The 26,517-nt window shown below is 56.2% G+C and overlaps 1 protein-coding gene across 2 annotated transcripts in view; it reads right to left on the reverse strand.

Moving 5' to 3' along the window:
• Nucleotides 1-23,259: 23,259 nt before the first annotated feature.
• The window catches only part of TSPEAR (thrombospondin type laminin G domain and EAR repeats), a 218,745-nt gene continuing 215,487 nt past the window's right edge, over nt 23,260-26,517 (reverse strand). For both annotated transcript variants that reach the window (XM_078358758.1, XM_017967093.5), the window contains one exon: nt 23,260-25,978. In XM_078358758.1, coding sequence (XP_078214884.1) covers nt 25,825-25,978 — 154 coding nt within the window. In that variant the 3' untranslated portion in view covers nt 23,260-25,824. The remainder of the gene's footprint in view (nt 25,979-26,517) is intronic.

Raw genomic sequence — 26,517 nt, forward strand, 5'->3', positions numbered from 1 at the left:
CTCCTGACCACCTGGTGCTCCTGGCTCCCTGCCTGGCCCCCTCTGTCCTTGGGACAGCCTGGCTGCTCCCACCTGCTGGCCCCTGCTGGCCCACCTGCTTCCCAAGCACACCCTGGCCCTCAGCTCCTGGGGTGTGGGAGGAGGGGTGTGGAGGGGAGACCTGGCCTTCCGCCTGCAGCGACTCCCACCTGTCACAGACACCCCCGTGGCACCACCAGCAAGCCCTGCCCTTTCCCAAGCTGAGGGGCGGGACAGCCATGTGGATCCCGGGTCCTGCCCCTCGGGAAGGGCTGGCCACAGAAGCTGGGCTGCTTTCCTCAGTGTGGAGGCCCAGCTCCCCGTTCCGCACCCCGTGGCGTCTCTCCAGGGGAAGGGAGCGGTTTTATTCAAGCAGAACACTGTTTTCTGTAGTTTCACCTTCTTTCGGGAGAGGTTGTACGTGAATCCTCTGTGGAGTGTAGCATTTCCCAGTGTGTGGATGCACCCGTTTATTTCAGTGCCCATGATCAGTGTCGAAACCATAACATTCAATCACAGAGAGTTCCACACACATGTGAAGAAAGGGAGAGTGCTGTGCGGGCTCCACCCACCTCCTACTGCCAGGATCCACGCTGTGCCGGCTCCGTCCTCCTCCTACTGCCGCGATCCACGCTGTGCCGGCTCCATCCTCCTCCTACTGCCGTGATCCACACTGTGCGGGCTCCACCCGCCTCCTACTGCCAGGATCCACGCTGTGCCAGCTCCGTCCTCCTCCTACTGCCGCGATCCACGGTGATCCACGCTGTGGTGGCTCCACCCGCCTCCTAAGGCCATGATCCATGCTGTGCCGGCTCCACCCGCCTCCTGTTGCCACGATCCACGCTGTGCCGGCTCTGTCCTCCTCCTATTGCCACGATCCACGCTGTGCGGGCTCCACCCGCCTCCTGCTGCCGCGATCCACACTGTGCGGGCTCCACCCACCTCCTAAGGCCGCAATCCACGCTGTGCCGGCTCCACCCGCCTCCTGCTGCCGCGATTCATGCCTGCTCGACCAGCTTCCCATCCTCACACCAGTCTGCGTTCTCCCTACAAATGTGTAAAAGCAAATCCCAGACCTAAAAAAGAAACACCCTATCTGTAAATAGAAGCAGGAACCCCTCACCGATGGGGTCTCTGTTTGTTTTGAATGTACAATCACAAAACCGCCATCCACCTGAGAATCACATCCAGCGGTTGCCGAGTCTCCCTGGCTCAGTGCTCGCCTCTCCCTGACAGCCTCGTGGTATGTCCCAGGCTCGCTGGAACCAGGGTCTCCCCAGCACTCACTGGCCGAGGCATCTTAGGTTTCTCAGCATAGGGCCCTCGAGGTGGTTCTGCCGAAGCTGGCTGGCCGCTGGCTGGGGGATTCTGCAGTGCGCCCCCACACTGCCACGGTGCCTGGGCAGTACCTCTGTGAAGGCCTGGGCCTGCTGCATTTCCCTCAGGGCTTGCTGGCTGTGCTCTGCTGCGTCTCTCTGGTTGTCACCTGGGGACGTTTGCCCCGCTGTTCATTCACGGGGTGCTTGAGCAGGATTCGCTGTCCACGAGCCCTGTTCACTTATGAGCCAGAATCTCACAGGAAGCACATCCGTGCCTCCTTCCCTGCGCCTGGCTCCTGCGGGATGGAGGAGGGTCCCTGGCTACCTTCCTTGGTTCACCAAGTGCAGAGTGACGAGTTGCTTCTTCTAACAGCGACCGTCATGTTCTGAGCACCATTTTGCGTGATTTTAAACACACTTGGTGGCCTTACTTTTCCAAATGCAGCCACCGTGTCCTGTCTGTGACCAGTGGCACCTCCACATCTGCTGACTTTATGACCTTCCCTGGTTGTCCTGGCAGCTTCGTGGCTCTTGGGTGGGACAAGAGGTTCTTGTCTTGTCCCCTCCCGCCCTGGCCTTGGGGAGCTCTGATTCCTTTCGGGGGAGAGGCACCCACAGCCTGGACTTGACGGGTGCTTACTGTGACCCAGCTCTGCCCCTCAGGCGTCCCTGGTCTGTCTCCTTGAAAGCTCAAACAGCCCATGGGCTTCCATGGGTGCTTCCTCTGGCCCCAGGCTCAGGTGCCGCCCTCCCAGCCTCACCTGGCCCTCAGTGGCTCACCTTGGCTTCAGTTACCTGGAGGGAGAGGGTCCCACCTTCATGTCATCTTCCTCTTCAAGGCCATCTCTGTGGTGGGCAGAACCACAGCCCCCAAAGATGTCCCTCTCCTCATCCCAGGGAGCCTGTGAAGACGTCACCTTATGTGGCAGGAGGGACTTTGCAGGTGGGATTAGATTCAGAACCTAGAGATGGCCAGTGTCGTCACAGGGTCCTGGTGAGTGTGGGGAGGGAGCTGTGAGCACAGGAGGTTGGGGTGCTGTGCGGCTGTCTTGGAGGCGGGGGCGGGGGGGGTGACCCCAAGCCAGGTGCACGAAAGGCAGGAAACACCTTCTGTCCTGGAGCCTCCAGAGGGAGCCAGCTGGGGCAGCACCTTGGTTTTAGCCCCGTGAGACCTGTGTCCAACCTCTGACCTGCAGGATTCTGAAACAGATGCTCTGCAAGCCCCAGGTTTGTGGCTGTTTGTTTCAGCAGCCACAGGACAACAGCCACCTCCCCACAGGGAAAGCTGCCCACAGGGACAGAGCCAATGGACCTTGCGCTCTGGGCACTCTGGACACTGCCCCTGGGGCTCAGTTCTGGGGTGAGTGTGTATTTAATGCCATGGCCGAGTGACCGCAGGGACTCACATTGCCTCTGTCAGCCTCTCTCCCTTCCCTGCAGGATGGGAGCGTCCCTCACAGATGGGACGGGGGCTGCGGTGTGGGGCGGCTCAATGCTGCTGGCCACCTGGATGCACACACACACTCGGGCACACGCACAGGCACATGTACACACGCCCGCTCTCCCTGCACACACATGCACACACACACTTGATCTCACCGCACAGGCACACTGGCACACACACTCGGGTACATGCACAGGCACATGTACACACGCCTGCTCTCCCTGCACACACATGCACACACACACTTGATCTCACCGCACAGGCACAGTGGCACACACACTCGGGTACATGCACAGGCACATGTACACATGCCTGCTCTCCCTGCACACACATGCACACACACACACTTGATCTCACCGCACAGGCACAGTGGCACACACACTCGGGTACATGCACAGGCACATGTACACACGCCCGCTCTCCCTGCACACACATGCACGCACACACATGCACACACTGGCACACACACATGCACACACACACTCGGGCACATTGTCCTATGTGCCTCAGCTGGCAAAGCCCTGACAGATGAGACTCAGGTCAGTGACAGCAAAACCCCTGCAGCCTTGTGACTGGGGCCAGGGAGGCTGCCTGCCTGGGAGGGGACAGCAGCCATGGCCTCAGGTGGTCAAGCTTGCTGGGGAGGGTCCCTCAGTTCCTTCTCACACCGCCCTGGTGTGCCGGTCGTATTTCTGTTTTCAGATGAGAAACTTGAGACTCTGAGGTCTGGAGGGGAGGAACGACGCACTCAGGACGGGGCTTGTTTGGGGCACAGCTGGGCTGGAGTCCGCGTCTCTGACACCCAGGCCTGGAGACCCTCTTTTGGGAACCTGGGCCGTGGCAGGTGTCCAAACAAACCAGCAAGTCCCTGGGGGTGCCCCAGAGTGGGAAATGGCCAGTGCCAGGCAGAGCCATGGAGGGCCACGCTGGCCAGGGGTGGGGCTGCTGATGCCGGGAGCCCAGTGCACGGGGCTCTGCACCTGTAGCCATGGCAACGATGCTGGCTGTGGACGGACTGACGCTCAGGTGCCACTGGGTGATGCTGGCCACCAGTGGCTTTGGGACCCAGCTGGGGGTCAGCAGGGTGAACTCACTCCCCTCGCCCTGAGTTCAGGCACAGGGAGCTGTGGAGACAGGCCCACCCAGGCTGACCTAACTGAGAGCCCGGCTGTCAGGGAGAGGAGGGGGCATCGGAGGAAGGGCAGCAGACACAGGGGAGGGAGCAGCGGCCTGGGACAAGATGGAGGGTGGCCACCCGTTCCCCAGTGCAGCCAGGTCAGGACACTGATCCCAGCAAGCCCTTCAGAGTGGGAAACTAAGGCACAGCTGATGACTCGCCCTAGGTAATACCAGCCGTGAGAGCCGGGGTGGGCATGCAGACAGGGAGGGTGGCCCATGGCCACCTGGGAGGACTCAGCAGCCAGGTCGGTGATGCCAGTGTCACTCATGAGAACCCCTGAGAAGAAGAGTGAGTGTCATCACCTAATGACGTGGTGACTGCATATTTGCCCAAACTAACTGGTGGGTGCAGCACCCAGACCAGGCTGGAGACCGAGAGATGCTGGTGGGAAGTCTCATTATGTCAAGGTGCTCAGCTCCAGGTGCCAGCTGGCCCGAGGTGACCGTGGACCAGCTTTGGGGTCCTGGCCCGCGTCTCCCTCCATCGCCTGCCTCCTCGGCCATGTATATGCTCAGATTTGTGGCCATCAGCAGCAGACCCTGCAGACCTCTGTGGGCAGCGGTCACCTCGCTCTGCGCTCACACCAGAGGCTCACAGCTTCGAAGGGTCTGGGTGCCACGTGGGCCCCAGCACAGCTCCTGATGTGGCCCCTACCAGGCTGCACCAGGAGCCCCTCCACACGCACGGGTGAACTGGAGGAGCCCCCGGGACGGGCACTCTCTCCCGTCCTCACGCTCAGCATGGCTGCATGCTGGGGAAGCCGCCCTCTCGCCCCTCCTGGGCTCGGCTTGCACTTCTGAGCCCCAGCCAAGGTGGGTGGGCAGGTGCAGGTTATGGGCTCAGGGTGCCACCAGAGAGCAGCTCTGCTCCAGTCAGCAGGGCCCAGGTCTCCGTAGGCTCCAGGTGTCTCTGATATCCCTGTAGCCACTGGCAGGGTGAGGACAAGGCTCAGGGTGGAAACTCCTACCCCTCATCCTTGCCCTGGCCTAGGGCCTCAGCCAAGAAGTCACTTGGATTCAGAGCCTGTGGATCTGGCAGTCACGATGACTGGGCTGTGAAGACAGAGGTTTCCTGAGTCAGCCATTCGCACTGTTGTCCCCGAGGGGAGTATCTCGTCAGTCTTCAGGTGTTTAGCAGCCCAGGGACGAGGACCAGGAAGGACACTTCTGTGCAAGGCTGGCCCGGGTGCTCCTGCAGGGCTGGGCTGCTGGCGTCCTGTTTGCTTGGTGCCTGTGGTGTCACTTAGGATTGCAGCCTGCGTCTCTTTCGTTCCTGGGTGTAACTGCTGGGGTGAATCAAGCCCTCGGTGTGCCATAGCTTCCGCGTTTGTGCTGGTATTTCAGGTCAGCTTATTTTTATATTTTTATTAAAAAATAATAATAAATATAAAATAAAATAAGTTGATCTGAACTTATTTTATTCAGATCTCACTCTGTCGCCCAGGCTGGAGTGCAGTGGCAAGATCTCAGCTCACTGTAACCTCCGCCTCCCTAGTTCAAGCTATCCTCCTGCCTCAGCCTCCCAAGTAGTTGGGATTACAGACACGCACCAGCATGCCAGGCTAATAATTGTATTTTTAGTAGAGACGGAGTTTCACCATGTTGGCCAGGCTGGTCTCGAACTCCTGAACTCAGGTGATCTGCCCACGTTAGCATCCCAAAGTGCTGGGATTGCTGGGATTGAGTGCAGGTGTGAGCCACCTCACCCAGCCTAGATCTATTTACTTACATTTTAAAATATATAAAACTATTTATTTCACAAATATGTCACACTGGATAGGTGCCTTCTGTTTTCATTGACTTTCATTGTTTTACCTTTAGAACGTTTTTCCCTGAAATTAAAAAAAAAAGTTCTAAAATCTTTTCATTTCCAACATTTGTAACTTTAACCTTTCCAAAAACGATGCCAATCATAGGTTGATTTGTTTACTAAGAATTTTCATGTAATTTAATACCTGGAGGCCAAGTATTAAGCAGTTTTACCAAGTGATTCTTTAAGATGCTTTTGTGACGCTTGCCATTTATTTAAAAGGGCTGCATTGGCCTCTCGCCATGGCTGGCTCACGCCTGTAATCCCAGCTCTTTGGGAGGCTGAGGTGGGCAGATCACTTGAGATCAGGAGTTCAAGATCAGCCTGACCAACAAGGTGAAACTCCATCTCTACCAAAAATACAAAAATTAGCCAGGTGTGGTGGTGTGTGCCAGTAGTCTCAGCTACTCGGGAGGCTGAGGCAGGAGAAGCATTTGAACCTGGGAGGCAGAGGTTGCAGTGAGCTGAGATTGTGCCATTGCACTCCAGCCTGGGCAGCAGAGCGAGACTCTGTCTCAAGGAAAAAAAATAGGGTTGTGTTGGGATTTTGACTGGAACTGCATAGCAACCATATCAGCCTGGGACGCTGTGGCTGTGCTGGGACGACGATTGGTCTCAGTCTTTGTGTCCTGCAGTCCGATTTGTTTATTTCTAGGGAGTGTGGATGGCTGTAACCAGGTTCTCTTCCTGTACGACGCGGGGAAGCAGGCAGTACCGGTGAACGTCACAGATGACGAGAGACCCAAGTTCTATGGCCTGGAGGAAGGAGGGGGACACTCCCCAGGGGGCTGCCAATTTCTAGAAGCTTGGTAGCAAAGAAGTTTATTTGGAGGGGAGAAGCATGTTGTGGGGAAATGACCTGACTCACATGTGCTTTGCATGAGCTGTAATTACATGTCCCGTGTAAGGTGTAGTGTTATCTGTACTGGGTGACACGCACATGCTTGAGAACTCGGGTTGTGGATTCTGGCCTGGCTGATGTGTGACAGGTTGTCACGACAGTTCATAGTCTGCTTATTATTCATGCAGGGCACAACTTAATGTGCAATAATACATAAACGTACGCTGCGTGATCAGACACGTCACACACAATGAATGGGAATTGTCACAGGTGCAGTCACAGGTGTTCACAGGACTTTTCCCAATACCGACATGGCAGTTAGAATTAATTAACTGCACCTGCAGTCTGAATGTCAGGGATAAAGTAGAATCATGGCTCTGGTGCGAGCGGTGGAACAGACAGCTTCTTCCTTGAACTGGCCCAGGGAGCAGCGTTCCCCATTTTTGGTTTATAAGACCAGAGTGACATAAATATGCCACAAGGACGTCTTCATGTAAGTAGCTTCTTTTCGATTCAGCTACTGAGTGGTACTGAAAGGAGAATGAGAGGGAAATGCATAATGGATGCTGCTTGACCAACCCTCATGAAAGGCTGTTCAGTGCGTTGACCCCCGTCCGTGTATGTGTGAGAGGATCTGCTCCTAGAATTAAAATAGACATCGGCTGAATGGATGCTCCATTGTTTAGACAGGTGAAGTGCTGGGACAATGGCCAGGATAGGAACAGAGAAGACGAGGCTGGAACTCCTCCTGATGTACTGGGGATGGAGCACAGGGTTGATGAGTCCTTCTGGCCTGATGGGAGCTGGTGTGTTAGGGGACTTACTGGGGTATAATTAACTAGCTCTCCCAGTAGGTCAGGTGAAGACAGGACTACAACAGGTAATCACCGTGGGAGAAGAACTAGGGCAGTATGGGTGAAACGGGATTGGTCACAGTCTGACGAAATTCCTGATGCGTTGTTGGGTCCTGTTACCCGAACCGAGAGGCGGTGGACAGCCACGAAGTCAGCGAGGCTGAGAGGTAAAATTAAGGGAAAAGTGAGGAATCTTGTCAGGGTGGTTCTGTCAACGGAAGATCTGTCTCCACTTCACTCCGCTGGACTGGTGCCCGCGTGGAACCGCGAACCTCAGGGTCGTACTGACTGCGAGCGCCGCTTCTGTGAGTCTCACGCTGCTATCAGGGGCTACCTGAGGCTGGGTGATGGATGAGGGAAAGAGGTTTCATTGGCTCACAGTTCTGTAGGCTGTAGAGGAAGCATGGCTGGGAGGCCTCAGGGAACTTAGTCACACGGAAGGTTAAGGGGAAGCAAGGACCTTCTGCACGTGATGGAGCAGGGAAAAGAGAGAGAAGGGGAACGTGCCACCCACTTTTAAACCATCAGCCCTCGTGAGAACTCACGCACGATTGAGGACCAAACTCTCATTTTTTTCTTTTGAAATCTTGACCAAATTCCTATCTAAGGGGCCTGGATGGTCGTGTCCTACGAACCACGAATTCTCATGAGACGGTTTTATTTGACCTGACATGTCGTGACTTAGTTTCCAGTCTGACTCTGGCATCACATTATGTGACAAAGAAGAAAATCAAAATAATTTGCCCCAAAACATGTTTCTGTGCCATACCTTGAAATGACCCTGCAAAGTCATTTCCTTTGTGGGGGGAAATGTGCATCTGTAAAGAATCTCGGTTAACACAGCTGGATCTTCTTCCGGGCCCTCCCGATCCTGCAGAGATTAACTGAGCCTCTAGCACCTTTTAACTGTCTGAGTAGGAAGCATTTGTCATCTGTTGCCCCCAAGGGCAGCCACTATAAGACTTCAAAGGAGCCTCAGTCTCCACAGTCTTTTACCTCATCCTGAACATCTCCTTTCTGTGGACCCCAGGTCTTTAGACAAACTCATGCAATTGCCAACCAGAAAATGTTCAGATTCACCTGTAGCCTGGAAGCCCCCACTGTGAGATTCACACCTTTCTGGACGGAACCAATGTATTTCTTCCATGCATTTGATGGATGTCTCGTGCCTCCCTAAAATGTATAAAACCAAGCTGTGCCCCGACCACCTTGTTCGGTCGGGGTACATGTTCTCAGGACCTCCTGAGGGCTGTGTCATGGGCCATGGTCACTCAGATTTGGTTCAGAATAAATCTCTTCAAGTATTTTATGGAGTTTGACTCTTTTTGTTGACACGCGATCACGAGAACAGCAAGGAGAAAATTCACCCCCATGATTGAGTCACCTCCCACCAGGCCTCTCCTCCAATTCAACATATGGGTGGGGACGCAAATCCCAAACATGCCACTCCTCAAAAAGACATTTGTCTTCAGGGTAGGACATAGCCTACAAATGCTGTTGCTGTCACTGCAAATGGTGGAAGTGATGTCAGTGTTTTGGATTTCCAGAAGAGTGTGGGACCCCTCGGATAAGCCCCATCCTCCATGTATCGATAGGCAGATGAGAATACTGTTCCATTAGCATGTCAATGTCACGCCTCAGCCGTAATTTACATCTCAGCAGATATGTGTCGCAGCGGAAAATGCAGCTACCGTATGTCATGTACAGTGCATCGCCAGTAAAAGTCCTGTCATGATTTTTAGGGCTAAGCAGACTCCCAAAAATGAGCCGGAATTCCATCACGCAGAGATAGTTGATGGCGCTGGGAAGTCAGTGAAGAGGTGCTTGATAATTTTTAGTAGGTGACGCATTTTTCAAGTGTCAGCCATTAGACTTCTGGTGTTTTGTTTTCTGCTTTTGGAGATGGGGTGTATTGCTCTTGCTGGAGTGTGATGGCATGGTCACAGTTCTCTGCAGCCTCGACTTCCCAGGCTCAAGTGATCCTCCCACCTCAGCCTCCCGAGTAGCTGGGACCATGGGGGAGGCTATGACACAGGTCACAAATTGGTTGACACCTGGAGCCCCTGCACCATGGGACAGGACTGGGTGACACCTGGAGCCCCTGCACCATGGTACAGGATTGGGTGACACCTGGAGTCTCTGCACCACAGGATGGGATTGAGTGACACCTGGAGCACCTGTACCACAGGACAGGATTGGGTGACACCTGGAGCACCTGTACCACAGGACAGGATTGGGTGACACCTGGAGCACCTGTACCACAGGACAGGATTGGGTGACACCTGGAGTCTCTGCACCACAGGACGGGATTGGGTGACACCTGGAGTCTCTGCACCACAGGACAGGATTGGGTGACACCTGGAGCACCTGTACCACAGGACAGGATTGGGTGACACCTGGTGTCTCTGCACCACAGGATGGGATTGAGTGACACCTGGTGTCTCTGCACCACAGGACAGGATTGGGTGACACCTGGTGTCTCTGCACCACAGGACAGGATTGGGTGACACCTGGTGTCTCTGCACCACAGGACAGGATTGGGTGACACCTGGTGTCTCTGCACCACAGGACAGGATTGGGTGACACTTGGAGCTTTGCACTGTGGGGGAGGCTTGGGTGGCCTGTGGACACCTGTAGCACAGGGAGGCTTGGGAACTGAGCACCTGCACCTTGTAGGAGGCTGGGGTGGCACCTGGGTGCCTGCACCACCAGGGGGCATAGGTGGCTCCCGAGCACCTGCACCGTGGTGGAGTGGGTGGCTTGGGTGGCACCTGGGCACCTGCACCCAGCACTGGAGGCCGTGAGCAGAGTGAAAACATTTTTTCAGCAGTCGTCCACTTCCTGCCCTGGCATGGCCATCAACAGGTAAGGGACAGTCTTGTCAGCTGATGGGACAGGTGGGGCTCTGCCGGCTGGTTGGAGACTCCAGCAGATTTACAGGAAGAGACTGAAGAGCAAGGAGTGGAGGGAGAAACTGCTGCCAGAAGATCCTCTGGGAAAACAGAAACCAAGGAGCTCCAAGCGGGAAGGTAGTTCACACAACGATGGTCTTCAAGTGCTGCTCCTTAGAGACCGTTAAAAAGAATTCCCACAAACGAACCCACAACGCCTGGCCGAGGACACTCCAGAGTGTTGTCACGAGGGGGCCTTGCGGTTTCCAGAAACCTGGAGCCTGTGGCCGGGGCAGCTGGCACGCGATGCTCACTGCACAGCTTGCCACCGTGTAAATGTTTATCAGCAGAGACAAACCAGAAGAGCCATCTTGACAGAGCTAAATATTCTGTGTTCCCAGCACCTCCCCCTCTGGTTTGCATTCAGAATTTTAAAATCTTGATTGGCCAGTTCTGGTGTTTTAAGGTTTGTTTCCCCCCAGCAGCGCTGGTGCCCTTTGGTCGTAAACAGAGCAGAGCGTGGGGGGCAGGAGTGCAGGTGGCTGCCCGTGTGTGCCCGGGGGCTGGCGGCACCTTGTCGGCCTCCTTCCTCCCCGGGGCCAGCTCCTGATGCAGTCGGACGCCCAGCGACACCCACAGCACAGGGAGGAAGCACAGGGACATCCAGGCCCCTCCACAGAGCACGGCTGTGTAGCTTCAGGTGGTCACGGAGGACACCCCCTTCCCCTCCCTCATGGGTAAACTGAGGCTCGGGGCTAGGTAAATGGCCGGTGGAGCTAAACACAAGCTGCCCTGACTCCTGTGCGGGGCCGTTGCCTCTTTCAGCTGTGCGCTCATCAGGGCTCACGGAGGAAACAGCCTCGAGGATGTGCGGGGAGGGCAGAGACTGCACGAGGCATTGTCTCCTGTGACGGAGGAGCCCGCGGTATGGGCGGCCGGGCTCGGGACAGCACAGCCCACGGTGCAGGGCAAGCCCAAAGGCAGCTGCAGGAGAAGGTCCTCTGCTGCAGGCTGCGCTGGGCTGGACACATCCCCGTGTGCCATGCGTGTGCGGGGGAGATGGAGGCCGCCCTCTGAGGTCATGGGATTCCCTGGGCTCTCCTAGCCTCTGGTGCTCCTCTGGCCTGGCCCCTTGGCCCTGCTCTTCAGGCTCTCCAGGGAGGCTGTGACAGGTCGGCCCCCACCAGCCCTCACAGGGCTCCTGGTTACCTACTGGCCTGAAGGAGGTTCTGGAAAATTCAAAGGTTTCGGAAACAGAGAGGGTCTGGTCAGTCTTAGAATCCCAGGTGTGGGCCTGGACGGAGAAGGAACAGGCTGGGCGTGGTGGCTGCATTGGTCGTTTTCACATGCTGTGAAGAACTGCCTGAGACTGGGTGGTTTAGAAAGGAAAGAGCTTTACGTGGCACAGTTCAGCGTGGTTGGAAAGGCCCCAGGACACTTTACAATCACGGCGGAAGGGAAGCAAGGCCCTTCTCCTGAGATGGCAGGAAAGAAAGAACGTGGGAGGGACTTACAAGCATTTGTGAAACCAGCAGGTCTCCTGAGAGCTCACAGCCAAGAGAACAGCACGGGGCACCCACCCACCACCCGGTCACCTCCCCCGGTCTCTCTGGGACACGTGGGGAATACGGGGCTTTACAATTCAAGATAAGACTTTGGGTGGGGACCCAGGCTGCCTTCGCTGGGGTGGCTGGGAGTCCTGCCCAGTCCTCACATGGAGCTGAGCTGCAAGGAGCCTTTTGGGGCCTGAGACCCCGCGGTGCAGGGTGCTGCTCATCCAGCAAGTACAGACAGACTGCACACAAAGCTCCCGGTCTGTCGGGCGGATGGACACAGACACGGCGCAGCAAGGGATGAAGCAGGAACGAGCCAAGGCCAGGGAGACGCGGAGCTGGAGCGCACTGGGAAGGCCTCGTGTGGAGGGCGTTGGGTCAGTGGCCTCGGCCTCCAGGGAAGGGCTGCCTGCCATGGAACCTCTGACTCAGTCCACAGACCAGGGCACTGCCCACACATGTGAACCCCACATGCAGGGGAGGGAGGGGCCTGGGCTCCTGCCCGGGGCACTGTACTGTCCATGCAGGCCAGAGCCAGGTGGTGATTCCGTGGCAACCCGCATGAGTAGAGGAGATGCCAGGATCCCTCGGAGCCGCATCCTGGACTCCCTCGTGGCAGCGGGCAAGAGCCCGCAGGGTGAGCCTGGAGGCCACTCCCGTGCATCTCCTCTGTCCACCTTAGGTTTTCCAGCAGACTGTGCTGGTCCACCCTGTGACAAAGTCTGGCATTAGAAGTCAGAGTCCTGGCTGGGCGCAGTGGCTCACACCTGTAATCCCAGCTTTTTGGGAAGCCAAGAGGGGAGGATCACTTGAGCCCAGGAATTTGAGACCAGCCTGGGCAACATCGTGAGACCCTGTCCCTACAAAATTTTAAAAGTTAGCTGGGTGTGTGTCTGTGGTCCTATCTGCTCAGGAGGCTGAGGCAGAAAGATCACTTGGGTTTGGATTGAGACCCCCCCACACACACACGTCAGTGTCCAGCTTTCCCCACCCCTCTGAGTGCCACAAATGACACCAGAAAACCATATGGGAGGGAGGGAGATGTATCAGCAAGGCCACAGATGTCCCAGGAAAGGGAGGATGGGATCCATGGACATCAGGGACAAGCCCCATGGGTGGGAGGGACAGGCCCCATGAGTGAGAAGGACAGACCCGTGGATGGGAGGGACAGGCCCCATGAGTGAGAAGGACAGACCCGTGGATGGGAGGGACAGGCCCCATGAGTGAGAAGGATAGACCCGTGGATGGGAGGGACAGGCCCCATGAGTGAGAAGGACAGACCCGTGGATGGGAGGGACAGGCCCCATGAGTGAGAAGGACAGACCCGTGGATGGGAGGGACAGGCCCCATGAGTGAGAAGGACAGACCCGTGGATGGGAGGGACAGGCCCCATGAGTGAGAAGGACAGACCCGTGGATGGGAGGGACAGGCCCCATGAGTGAGAAGGACAGACCCGTGGATGGGAGGGACAGGCCCCATGAGTGAGAAGGACAGACCCGTGGATGGGAGGGACAGGCCCCTTGTCGCCATGCTGCTCCTGAGAGCTCTCTCTCTAAAACCCTGTCTGCCTGGAGTCAGGTGGACTGGGGACAGTCACAGACCCTGGGCTTTGACCCCGCTCCAGAGACAGGAGGTCTCTTCACAGCCTGCCGTGGTTATCATGGGACCTTCTTCATCCGAAATGGCCCTTTTCTGGGCAAACACCTGCTGTAGATTTTCTCTCTATTGCGTTAACTCATCTTAGGTCTCTGACTCAGTTTCTTAAGAGACATTTGAAGATTGCGGTGGCCACACTGGGGAATTCCGACGCCAACAAGCTCGTTCATTTGAGCGGCATCCAGCAGAAGGCGCAGCAGCCCCCGCGAGGAGCTTGTCTTATGGAAAGAGACATCAGTTCAGCGGAGGAGAGTTTCTTCTTCCTTGGTTTCCGTGCTTCTGGGGTTGATAAGTGCTGTGTTTCCTTGTATGCCTTAATAAAACAGAGGCCTAAGCCATTGTCAAAAACGGTGTAATGCCGGTAGTTCTGAGGGTACATTTCTGTATCTAACGTCTTCCTTCCCTCTGCGAGAGGAACCTGCCTAGCCTGATACTGACAATGTCATCCTAATGGGGACGCAGCGCCCTCGCTTCTTCATTTCTGTTCCTCTCTTCTTCTCGGGCTGCAGCGTATTGACACATTCATTTATCTGTTTTTCAGAAAAGGAAGCAGAGGCTCGGGGAGGCTGATGACTTGTCCCAGTTCACACCGCTGACCTGCAACAGGGCCGAAGGAAATCACGTCCACAGTGGCCCATTTCCAAGACCAAGCGCCTTGAGTGCGCTCAGGTCCACCAACTGCGGAAGGGACGGGACGTATGAGGCCCCCGCGTGGAACCCTCACCAGAACCAAAGAAGTTTAGTCTAAGATATAAAGGTTTATAGCCTGCAAAACAGCCGGCTTTGTCTGTCTGATCAGCCTGCCCGGCCACTTAGGTCCTAAGTCAGAAGCTTGAAGAGCCGCTGAGCTGACCAGGATTGCAACAAAATGCAGCAGAACAACCCTGAGAATAACACCTAGAGCCTCAACCCCACAACCAAGAGGCCACGTCCGGGAAGACCGTGACCCCAGCGCTGTGTGAACCTAGCCCGTGTGGGCCTTACCAACTCATTGTCAGTTGAGGAAGCAGACGAACTCCATCTTAGCTTCTTCACTTAGTTTATTTCCTCTCCACCAAGTATGCAGCTGTAGTGTGTGGCTGGGCAGGATGACACCAGGCACAGCTGGGAAGGCATTTCCCGATAAGATACCGAGTCAAGCGGTCCCAGCAGACCCTGAGAACGCAGATGTTGCCGAGTACCAGAGCCCCGTGTCCGTAGGTTGTATGTCTTTGTGGCAGCTCGAGCCCCTGCACCTGGCACGGTTTACTTCTCATGTCCTAGTTTATCTTCCAACTTTTTGCTTGCTCTGCTTCTGTGAGAAAATGCTTCAGCTAGAATCCCCTCCCCTTTCAAACTAGGGTGTAAGGAACCACAAAACTCCTTCTTCCGGGCCGAGAGAATTTTGGGCATTAGCCGTCCCTCGGTCGCCGGCAGTAAAGGACTCTTGATTTGATCTCAGAGTGTGGTGCCCAGGTATGACAGTACTCAGCCTACGAGCAACCAGGGGAGTGGCCTGTGCACTCCGGGATAAATGGCCCATTAAAACCACGCTGGGGGCTGGGCATGGTGCCTCATGCCTGTAATCCCAGCGCTTTGGGAGGCCGAGGTGGGTGGATCACTTGAGGTAAGGAGTTTGATACCAGCCTGGCCAACATGGTGAAACCCTGTCTCTACTGAAAACACAAAAATGAGCCCGGCATGGTGGTGAGTGCCTGCAATCCCAGCTACTCAGGACGCTGAGGCAGGAGGATCACTTGAACCCGGGAGGCAGAGTTATAGTGAGCTTAGATCACGCCACTGCACTCCCGCCTGGGTGACTCCATCTCAAAACAGCAGCAGCAGCAGTGCCGCTGGGTGTGCCTTCCCGTCAGACCCTTGGTCCGGCAAGATCGTCATGAAAAGTCTCACTCTCGCCATTCTCTGGGTCTCTGAGTCCATTCTCTGGGTGTGGATGGGTGAGTTTGTTTCTCACAAGGGCCAGGACTTAAACTCAAGTCCTGAGACTGGACCCGAGTGGTGAGCAAAAGTGCATGGCATTGCAGTGCCTCCCTTGGCACCAGTGGGAGGGCAGAAGGCCCTGGGGCGCCTCAGGCTGGCCACGCAGTGCTCCCAGACATCCCACTCAGTCCCACGAGCTCACGGAGTAACTGCTCAAAGGTGACTAGCCAGTCTTACTTCCCACTTTATAGACACAGAGACTCGGGCCCAGGGAAGACAAGCGACTTGTTCAAAGTCACACAGCAAATTAGTGGCAGTGCCCACGCGTGAACCGAGATTGGCAGAGCTTGGTGACCTGTAACAAACCACCCTCCCCAACAGCAGGTGCCGGCGGGGAGTCCATCCTCTTGGTCACTACAGCACGTTACAGGTTTCTGCGTCATTGCACTTCCTCTTAGGAAGAAACACCTCTGGGCTGGGACGCTTGGCTCCCCGCTTTCAGCCGTGCAGAATTTCTCCTGTCATTTTAGTTGGGAGTGGTGTCTAGATTTCTTAAGTGTCAGAGGCTGCCCTGGCCGCAGGGATGAGTCAGGGAAGATAACACTTTCCCGGGCGCACGTGCGTGGCCCTCAGTACTAAGTGAAGTCAGTGAGAAGAGCAAACACGCCATCAGGAGGTGGCCAACACGGTGTGTCCTTTCACGTGTCCTCAGATCGTCCTTGAATCCACCCACGTTCCAAGTTCATCCTCAAAAATGAGATTCCAAATCTCAGAGTCTGCTTACAGCCAGATGATGTTGGTGCCCCCTCCTCAAAAGCTCTCACGACTCCTGTGCCTTCAAACCGAAGGCACGAATCCCTGGCCCATAATCCGAGACGTGGCTGATGTGGTTAGATCCACCTCCGCTAGAACTGCCCCCGAGTGTGTCCCTTTTCGGGCACTCAGCGCAGTCTCTGCCAGCACACGGTTTCCTAGACAGAACTGCTCCTCCTTCTGAACACTTTACATCATTCTCTGAAAAGGAATTTGGAGGAAAGAGACAATTCCAGTGGACAGTGTGCAAAGCTGGGTGGTGCAGACTTCGCTGTAGAACGAAGGTGTGTTCAGAGAGTGAAGAGGGAGTTCAGGTTTTAGAGCAAAAGTTCCTTCCCTGGGGTCCCCATCAGGTCCATATAAGCAGATGAAGGATGACATGTGCTTCGTTCTGATTGGTTGGTACGACTGAGCCCTGATGGGTTGGTTTCCAAGCCGCAGAACAGCCTCTGTTAGATGCTTCTTGCAAACAGTGATGTGGGGTGTGGGGGCATGAGAGGCGTGCAGGGCGGAGGGGGATGGGGTGGATCTGGCTGCAGCTTATCTTGGCACGGACAGCGGGGACTGACTGGGCTTCCTGGTGGAATGGGGGTCCTGTGGTGCATTTACAACGTCTTTCCGAGAACGCAGAGTTCCTGGCCACTCCGTCACCCGGCCGTGGCTACCTGCTCATGTTTCAGATTTGAGAACCTCAGGTAGCCATCGGGAGCCCCTCTTGTTTGTCAGCCAGGGCACAGTTTACCAATCTCAAACCTGTGATCTCTCTCTCAACAAATCACTTTCCACCCAGATACAGATCCTGGGGTGTGTGTCTACCTCCCTTAAGGGGGTGCCCCTTTGGTTGATTTTTGTCATCTCTACCTAGTGGAGAGCTCAGCACATGGCAGCAATACCAGAGTTCAGGGTGGGGAAGAGCATGGTCCCTTTAAATGATACGTAAGAGGTGCTGGGTAGGGGAGGGCGCTGTCCCTGGCTAGGGCTCCACCCCCACAGACCCAGGTGAGGACAGGCACTTCTGCCTTCACGCCCACATGTGGCATTTTCCAAGACCACCCTGGCCCACCATGCCCCCATCCTGGGCCTATAAAAACCCAAGACCCCAGCAAGGCAGAGACTGAAGCCACTGAATACTGAGAGAAACAAGACAAGCGGCTGGACACGGAGAGGACGTGGACAGAGCCCGTGGGCGGAAGGGCTCACCCATGGATGGGGGCAGGCTGCCAGGCCCTAACCCACAGGATGAGGAGGGTTTCGCCGGGGCAGTCGGAGGAGAGCCGGGCCGCTGAATGGCCCAACTCCAGGGGAAAGAAAACCACCTCCCTCCCGGCTGCCCCATTGGCCGAGAGCTTCTTCCACTCAATGACAGTTTGCACTCATTCTCCAAGCCCAGGTGTGATCTGTGACCCCAGCAAGGCAAGAACCTGGGGTACAGAAAGCCCTCTGTCCGTGAGACAAGCAGAGGGTCTCATTGAGCTGGTTAGAGCAAGGAGCCTATAGACAGACAGCAAACTAACCGAGCACCTTGGAACACGCGCCCACTGCGGCTTCAGCTGTAAACATCACCCCTCAGAGCCCCTCTGCCTGCCCGTCTGGGTGCTCCCTAGAGGTGTGAGAGGGACACTGAAGAAGCCAGCCACACCCCCACTGCACGCCTGCGAAGGGGACAAGGGAATCTTTCCCGCTTCAGTAGGTCTGAATAAACGCCGAGTGAATGAATGATGCACAGTCGTAAAGACTAGTTGCCCTCCCACTGCACGCCTGGGAAGTCCCACCTGGCACGAAAGGTCATAGACGATGTCTAGAGACTAGTTGCCCTCCCACTGCACGCCTGGGAAGTCCCACCTGGCACGAAAGGTCATAGACGATGTCTAGAGACCTTCTCGGGGACAGAAACAGAACGCTCAAAGGAGACCGCAAGTGAAGAAAGGGCGACATTGCTGCATTTTAGGATTTGTTTTTTTTTAAAGAAATATGTCAGAGAGACAGAGTCTCACTTTGCTGCCCAGGCTGGTCTTGAACTCCTGAGCTTAAGCCATCCTCCCGCCTCAGCCTCCCAAGTGCTGGGATCACTCGCATGAGTCACTGCGCCTGGCCTTCTTTTTTCTTTTAAAAATGTTAATATTTTATTGTTTTAATTTGCAGGGTACATGTGCAGGATGTGCTGGTTTGTTACGGAGGTGAACGTGTGCCATGGTGGTTTGCTGCACCCATGAACGTGTCACGTGGGTCTGAACCCAGCACACATCGGCTCTGTCCCTTCATGCTCTCTGGCCCCCCGGCCCAGCCTCCCCCCCAGGACCCACTGAGTGTGGTTCCCCTCCCAGGATTGTTTCTCTTACGGAAACACATCACATTAGGCGCTGAAGTGAGGGTACTGACTTTCAGGTTTGTGTGCACTTTTTAACCACGGGGTATGCTGGGGACACAGAAGCACCTCCCTGCCTTTGTCACTTTGTTCTGTCGCCGCTTTAAACAGGCAGGATGTGCTTTGCATCCCTCCGCTGCTGCTGTGGCGGCTTTGGGTTCCTGAACATAAATGAATGACTTCTTCACTTCTGCTCTCAGGTGGTGAAAGGCCCCCAGCCCCACACGTTCCGCCCCTCGTAGCTGAGACCCTCCGTGTTGCTGTCTGTGTGTAATGTGGTGAGGAGTGGGTCTGCTTGTGTCGGTGCCCCCCTCACTGTGAAGGACGGCCCTGTGCACACCACCGCTCTAGGCGAGGGTGCGCACCCACCGTCCTCGGATTTAACCACATCAGTCACTATTGCAAGTTGGGGTACAGATCACACATCCTTTTCCCGGTGATTCCACCTCTTAATCCCCAGCGGGGTCCTGTAAGACAGGTGTGAGTCTTCCCATCGCACAGGTGGAAGTTTGAATGGCTTGTCTCAGAGCACACAGCTTGGCAGGGCTGAGTAAAGTGAACCCAGGCTGTGCACCTGCACCCGAGTCTGAAAATCCAACTTCCTGACCAGAGGCAGAGAAAGCAACGATCGCCTTCCCTGCTATTTTCACCTAGCGGACGTTCTTCCGCCCAGAGAACACCTGCCCAGAGTCCCAGACAGAAGGTGCACGTGCCTGCCTGCATGTGTGTACCTCCACCCACCAACCCTAACCCTGCCCTCAAGCCAGGAACCAGCAACAAGTTCTCGGGGTCACGTCACTGTTTTGGTCTTGAGGTCTCAGTTCCTGAACTCGTTGCAACTTGGGTCTGTGTCTCCGTCCTCCCAGACCATCCTCTGATTCTACCAGGGCCAAACCTGGAATCCTCTGCTCATTTCATTTTTTCTACACCCATTTTCCAGGCACTTCTGCCACTCACCACCTCCCGGGGGGGAGCCCCAAGCTCGTGCAGGGATGAATGTTTTCCATGGCTTTTCCGTCTGCCTGCAGTTACGCCCCCCAGTCTCTGGGCACAGGAACCCCCAGGTCTGCCTGGGGAATACATGTGCGGGACTGCATCTGGTTCCTCCCAGTCTCAGCCGCAGTGACCTGCTCTGTGAGGCTGGTTGTAGGTGGGGACTGCTGCCCCTGTCCAAGCCCTTCAGTTTCCCCTCCTGGGATTCTCCTGCCCCCCTAAGCAGCTCTCCAGGGGACCCCATCCTGACACTCAGAGAAAGCAGAAAGTGGGAATCCTGATGAGAAAAGAAGTCTTCTGAGAGGAATGCAAGTCCTTTCATTATAAACTCCTTACAGCCTTTATACTTGCATAGTAAACCTGTCTTCTGAGTCTTACAGTGTCTGAAACTCAGTGCACCTTTTTTCCCTCTTTTCCCAGCTTCTTGTTTGTGGTTCACTATACCCGTCCTATTCCAGAGCCGATTCCCTTCCTGGCTGTACATGTTGGGGTGCTGGACTTTTTCCATGTCTTTAGTCTTCCATAACTCCAAAATTATATATAAATATAAATGTATATGTAGATGCATGTTCTCTTCTTTAGCTCGTGGTGAATACAGCAATTTGCATTGAAGAATAAAGCATCTGTTGCCTTTTTTGACTAAGACAAAAGGACCAGAGAGACATGGAGAGGGGCCAGCATCCCGTCCCACCCCCGAGTATGTGCTCGTCTTCAGGAGCTGCATGTGATGGCCACAGGAGCCCTAACCAACAAATCTCACCCATCGGGTGCTGTGACCCACGCCACAGTCATCAGTGTTATTCTGTGAGCCAGGGAGGATTCCCAACAAGAGCTTTGTGTCGGGCCCGCTCCATGTCCCTCTTTTGCCTTTGAAAACCTGCCTATAATGACAGCCAAATATGGCCAAAGAAAGCTCGCGGCCAGGCGCACTTGGGTGTGAGTCTTGCAGGCCACTGTGTTCACCCTGGCTAGAGTTGGCTCTCTAGGTCAGACTTTGTGCCTCAGCCTCTTCCTTTTAGGGCGACACTGATGGGAATACAGAAGGGCTCCGCCCCTCCCTGTCTGAAGAACAGACCCTGCAGGAGAGGACTTCCCACTCCAAGACAGGAGTGGGGCCAGCTCAGAGAATGGAGGAGCTCGCGTCTGCTGGGGACGCGGTTCTGTCCAATGAGGTCAGGAGGGCTGTGGCAGCTTCTTTTAATTCCGTTGGGGCAGCCAGTGGCATCTGGCAGTTATTCCAGCTGAGGATGCTGGGATGGATTTTATTTTTTATTTTTTTTGAGACAGGGTCTCACTCTGTCGCCCAGGCTAGAGTGCAGTGGCTTGACCTAGACTCACTGCAGTCTCAACGTCCCAGGTTCAAGCAACGCTCCTGCCTCAGCCTCCCAAGTAGCTGGGATTACAAGCATGTGCCTGACTAATTTTTGTATTTTTAGTAGAGACGGGGTTTCATCATGTTGGCTAGGCTGGTCGTGAACTCCTGATCTCAGGTGATCCTCTGCTTCGGCCTCCCAAAGTGCTGGGATTACAGGTGTGAGCCAGGGCACCCGGCCTGGGATGGAATTTTAGGTGAACCGTAGATCAGGAGCCCGGCTTTAGCGTCCAATGAAGCGGCACCACAGGGATGGGGAGACAGGGGAGACTGGCAGATGACGCGGAAAGCTCTGGTCAGCCCCCGGCTTCCACATCCTTCCCAACATCTTCAGCCCAAGTGCCGTGCAGCCCCTCTTGCGGGTCTCCCCTCTCCTTGGTGGCAGACGCCCCGTCGGCAAAGCAACTATGGACGAGTGGGAAGATACAGGTGCTGAAAAGTGCCGCAGAGAGGCTGTAGGAAGCTTGGCTGGAGCCAGGTTTTGTGTCTCAGCATTGGAGCTCCCAAGCTTGTTGTTCCTGCCCTGACAGACAGGAGAGGGGTTCACAAAATGCTGTTGGGAGGATCAATACCCAGCTAAAGGGACTTTAATCTGAGCCTGAAAACTGCCTGCAGCAGCACAAAAATGAAGCTCCAGCACCCTCAGGCCAGACCTGCTGGAAAAGTCCCTGCGCGTCAGCCCCAGGAAGATGTGGGCCAGAGGAGGCGCATCCTGACTAACGCAGGAAATGGCCCCGCTCTTCTGCTGGCCCCTGTTCACTGTGATGCTGAAAGTCCCATCGAAGCCAGTCACCAAGCGGCGGGAAGGAAGAGGGTCAACTTCTGTGTGGCCATTTAGATGCTTCCTGGAAACCTGGCTCGCTCCCCACCATTGCCCCCTCGTGCACTCAGCGGGAGCTCATCAGAGCCTGGCAGGAACCTGACCCCTCACCTCACTGCCTACCCACCCTTTTTCTCTTTCCCCTCCCCCTCCTGCCCTCTCCTCTCTTCCTCTTTTAAATACCCAGCAGCTCAAAACGCTCTCGGGAAAAGGCCGGGCCCCAGGTCCCACTGTGACTGGAGCTGCTTTTACCCTGGCAGATGCTCAGCCTTGGCACCACAACCCTCGAAGTCGGCTGAGACCTGCTCGGATGCTTTCAGGTTTGCGACCCAAATACTGAGTGTTTGGTAACTTTACTTAGAAGGTCTTAGATTTTTCAGCTACTCAAGCCAGGCTCTGATTTCCAAAATAAGGCCAAATCTAGAACAGTTTGGGGAATGAAGGGGTGTGGCTGAGATGGAAGTTGGAACGGTTGTGGCACCATCAGCGTCACGTAAACTGAAACAGTCACTCTGCCAGTGTGGACAAATGAGAGAACAAGGCCCAGCTGGAAAAGCACGTAGCACGTGCGTCTGCAAACCAGGGAAGTACCCGAAGCCAGTGTAGACAAATGAGAGAACACAGCCCAGCTGGAAAAGCACATGGCACGTGCGTCTGCAAACCAGGGAAGTACCCGAGGCCAGTGTAGACAAATGAGAGAACACAGCCCAGCTGGAAAAGCACATGGCACGTGCGTCTGCAAACCAGGGAAGTACCCGAGACCAGTGTAGACAAATGAGAGAACACGGCCCAGCTGGAAAAGCACGTGAGTGAGTCTGCAAACCAGGGAAGTACCCGAGACCAGTGTAGACAAATGAGAGAACACGGCCCAGCTGGAAAAGCACGTGAGTGCGTCTGCAAACCAGGGAAGTACCCGAGGCCAGTGTAGACAAATGAGAGAACACAGCCCAGCTGGAAAAGCACATGGCACGTGCGTCTGCAAACCAGGGAAGTACCCGAGACCAGTGTAGACAAATGAGAGAACACGGCCCAGCTGGAAAAGCACGTGAGTGAGTCTGCAAACCAGGGAAGTACCCGAGACCAGTGTAGACAAATGAGAGAACACGGCCCAGCTGGAAAAGCACGTGAGTGCGTCTGCAAACCAGGGAAGTACCCGAGGCCAGTGTGGACAAATGAGAGAACACGGCCCAGCTGGAAAAGCACATGGCACGTGCGTCTGCAAACCAGGGAAGTACCCGAGGCCAGTGTGGACAAATGAGAGAACACGGCCCAGCTGGAAAAGCACATGGCACGTGTGTCTGCAAACCAGGGAAGTACCCGAGGCCAGTGTGGACAAATGAGAGAACACGGCCCAGCTGGAAAAGCACGTGAGTGCGTCTGCAAACCAGGGAAGTACCCGAGAAAGGCCTCAGTCGGTGGAGAAGTTTATTTTGCCACGGCTAAGGACGCACCCAGGGACAGGTCTGTGCCTTGCTCTGAGATGAGGTTGAGGGCTTCGGTGAGGGGGAAAGGCCAGATGGAGGGGGGAGGGAGGGTGTGGTCACATGACTGACTCCCCAGCTGCAGGGGAAGAGTAGCAGGTGGGAGCAGTCGCTGAGTGTTCACGTCATGCTCAGTAAACCGGCGCTTTCCGTGAGACGAGGTGCACACAGTGCAGCTGCTGGTGGAGATGGCGTGGCTGTCTGCTTCGGGGCAGAGGGAAAGGCAGCTTCTTGCAGACTCAGCTTTCAGCTTAACTTTTTCTTCCTGGTAAAGTGAACTGGGGTCTGGAGTTCTTATCTTCCTTTCACAAGTGCTGACCCAATGAGGCCAATTGTGTGTGAGTGGGACCCTCGGAGTGACGGGTGAGGAAAGCAGGGCCTGCCCCCCAATGAGGCCAGTTGTGTGTGAGTGGGACCCTCGGAGTGACGGGTGAGGAAAGCAGGGCCTGCCCCCCAATGAGGCCAGTTGTGTGTGAGTGGGACCCTCGGAGTGACGGGTGAGGAAAGCAGGGCCTGCCCCCCAATGAGGCCAGTTGTGTGTGAGTGGGACCCTCGGAGTGACGGATAAGGAAAGCAGGGCCTGCCCCCCAATGAGGCCAGTTGTGTGTGAGTGGGACCCTCGGAGTGACGGATAAGGAAAGCAGGGCCTGCCCCCCAATGAGGCCAGTTGTGTGTGAGTGGGACCCTCGGAGTGACGGGTGAGGAAAGCAGGGCCTGCCCCCCAATGAGGCCAGTTGTGTGTGAGTGGGACCCTCGGAGTGACGGATAAGGAAAGCAGGGCCTGCCCCCCAATGAGGCCAGTTGTGTGTGAGTGGGACCCTCGGAGTGACGGATAAGGAAAGCAGGGCCTGCCCCCCAATGAGGCCAGTTGTGTGTGAGTGGGACCCTCGGAGTGACGGGTGAGGAAAGCAGGGCCTGCCCCCCAATGAGGCCAGTTGTGTGTGAGTGGGACCCTCGGAGTGACGGATAAGGAAAGCAGGGCCTGCCCCCCAATGAGGCCAGTTGTGTGTGAGTGGGACCCTCGGAGTGACGGATAAGGAAAGCAGGGCCTGCCCCCCAATGAGGCCAGTTGTGTGTGAGTGGGACCCTCGGAGTGACGGGTGAGGAAAGCAGGGCCTGCCCCCAAATGAGGCCAGTTGTGTGTGAGTGGGACCCTCGGAGTGACGGGTAAGGAAAGCAGGGCCTGCCCCGCCATGCCCAGCAGGCTTGGGAAGGCCTCGGGGACGGACAGAGGAGGAGGAGGCTCTCAGCGACTGCCCTTGGAGGGGACTGGCTCTCCCGTGGCCACAGCAACGGCTGGAGTAAGACCTGAGCCAGGAAAAACACGGAGGCTCCAGAGCCGGTGAAGCAGACGCTGAGCGCATTATTTGCTATACAAGGGGAGGCTCCCATCTCATTATGAACCAGAGGCGAACGGAAGGCTGCGATGTGGAAAGCAGGACGTTTTGTCCGGAAAAAGAGAATTGTAAACTCTCGGGATCGTTGCTGATCCGATGTGTGTCGCAGAAGCAGGAGCACTGTTCCGGGAAGACCCCAGCAGGTCTGGTCTGCGCTGTGTGGCCCCGGAGCCTGGTGTCTGAGCCTCCTGTCGTCTAGGGGAAGGCTTTCTCTGGCACCCGCACGCATTTAGAGGGAGGAGCCCCGGGTCCTCGCGCCCACCACCACCTCCTGTCCTTGCTGCCTGTGACGGGTGGACACGCCATCAGGGGGCTAGGACAGCCTGAACACAGGCAGACGGAGTGCAGTCCTCATCCCCGTCAGCTGGAGGGTCTGTGATTAGAATGCGGCTGCAGAGGGAAAGAAATCCTGGGCCCAGAAGCAATTCCACAGTGAACTGAGGTCCCTGTGGGTGGGGCCTTGGGAAGGGGTGCCACCCAGGCCACACCCAGGCTTGTTATTTCTGACCTGGCCCCAGTGCATTTATGGGTAAACTGAGGCTGGGAGGGAGGCCACTCCCTGTACAGGGGAGGTGGCCCTCTGCGTCCGTGGCAAAGGGCTGTACCCGCCCACTGCTGAGAGTGGTTTCGTAAAGAGCAATAGAAATAGTTTCGTTCAGATAAAACACAATAAATAGGTGGTGGCGTCGTGGGCAGCATCGCGGGCAGCACCATGTCTGCTCGGGCGGTTGGGTACACACAGTGAGCGAGGCCAGCTCGGGGTCACAAGCCTGAGGGCCTGCTGTTTGAGGTAAATCTTTATAGAACGTTTCATTGGTGGTGAAATCCCTGCCTGACACTCAGAGGGGTGAGCGCCTGCAGGACCCAGAGCTGTGGGGTGTGGCCAAGCCATCCCCGGGGCTGCAGCTCAGAATGACCCAGAGGTGGATGCCTGTTCCTGCCCGAACCAAGGCTGCAGACGGCCTCACCTGCACCCTGCCTGCAGCCCAGGCCCCGGCTGCCCGAGGTTCCACCCAACAGACGTCCAGGGCCATTAGTGGGGAGGTGCTGGGGTCCCGCCCCATCCGGCCACTCCAGTGCTCCTGGATGGCAGCGGCCTCAGCGTGTCCTCAGCCGCAGGACCCTGGAGAGGGGCTCCTTGGCGCTGGAGTAGATGAGGTAGGCGCCGGCCGTGGTGTTGAAGGCCTCCCAGTCCCTGCAGCCCACGGTGGGGAGGCTGTGCACTGCCACGAAGCCCTCGTAGCCCTGCCACCTGCGGGACAGACGGCAGCGGGGTCAGCCTGGGCTCTGTGGGACGGCTCCTCTCCCCTGCTCCCACCCGCGCCACCAGGGACCCAGCGGCTCCGGGTCACATCCAGACCTCTCCCGTTCCCCGCAACTGGCACTGCATGGACACAGCAGTTGTGGGCCACGAGGGCCTTCTCATCTTGCAAAGCAGGAGGCTGAGGCCCAGAAGAGGAAAGATCCCAGATCTCACAGGTCCCAGCGCTAGCTCCCCTCCACCCCAGGTCCCACCCCAGGTCCTACCCCAGGGGCTCCCAAACGTGGAGTTGCCAGGGCCGGCCTTGACCATGAGGTGCAAGGTGACCTTCCTTGGGGCCCCTCTAACACACACAGGCCACCAGGCAGGTGGGAGCCCCTCTGTCCTCAGACACAGGAGCCCCGCTCTGCCTGCTGCTTTGTGGCCCCACTCAGGGGCTGCCCGGCCCTCATTCCCTCTCCAGGCAGCTGCTGGCCCCTGGGGTTTGCCTTCAAAGGGACTCACTCATCCCAGTGGCTTCCATTTCCAAG

The sequence above is a fragment of the Callithrix jacchus genome, chromosome 21 (assembly GCF_049354715.1).
Source record: "Callithrix jacchus isolate 240 chromosome 21, calJac240_pri, whole genome shotgun sequence".
Classification (NCBI taxonomy): domain Eukaryota; kingdom Metazoa; phylum Chordata; class Mammalia; order Primates; family Cebidae; genus Callithrix; species Callithrix jacchus.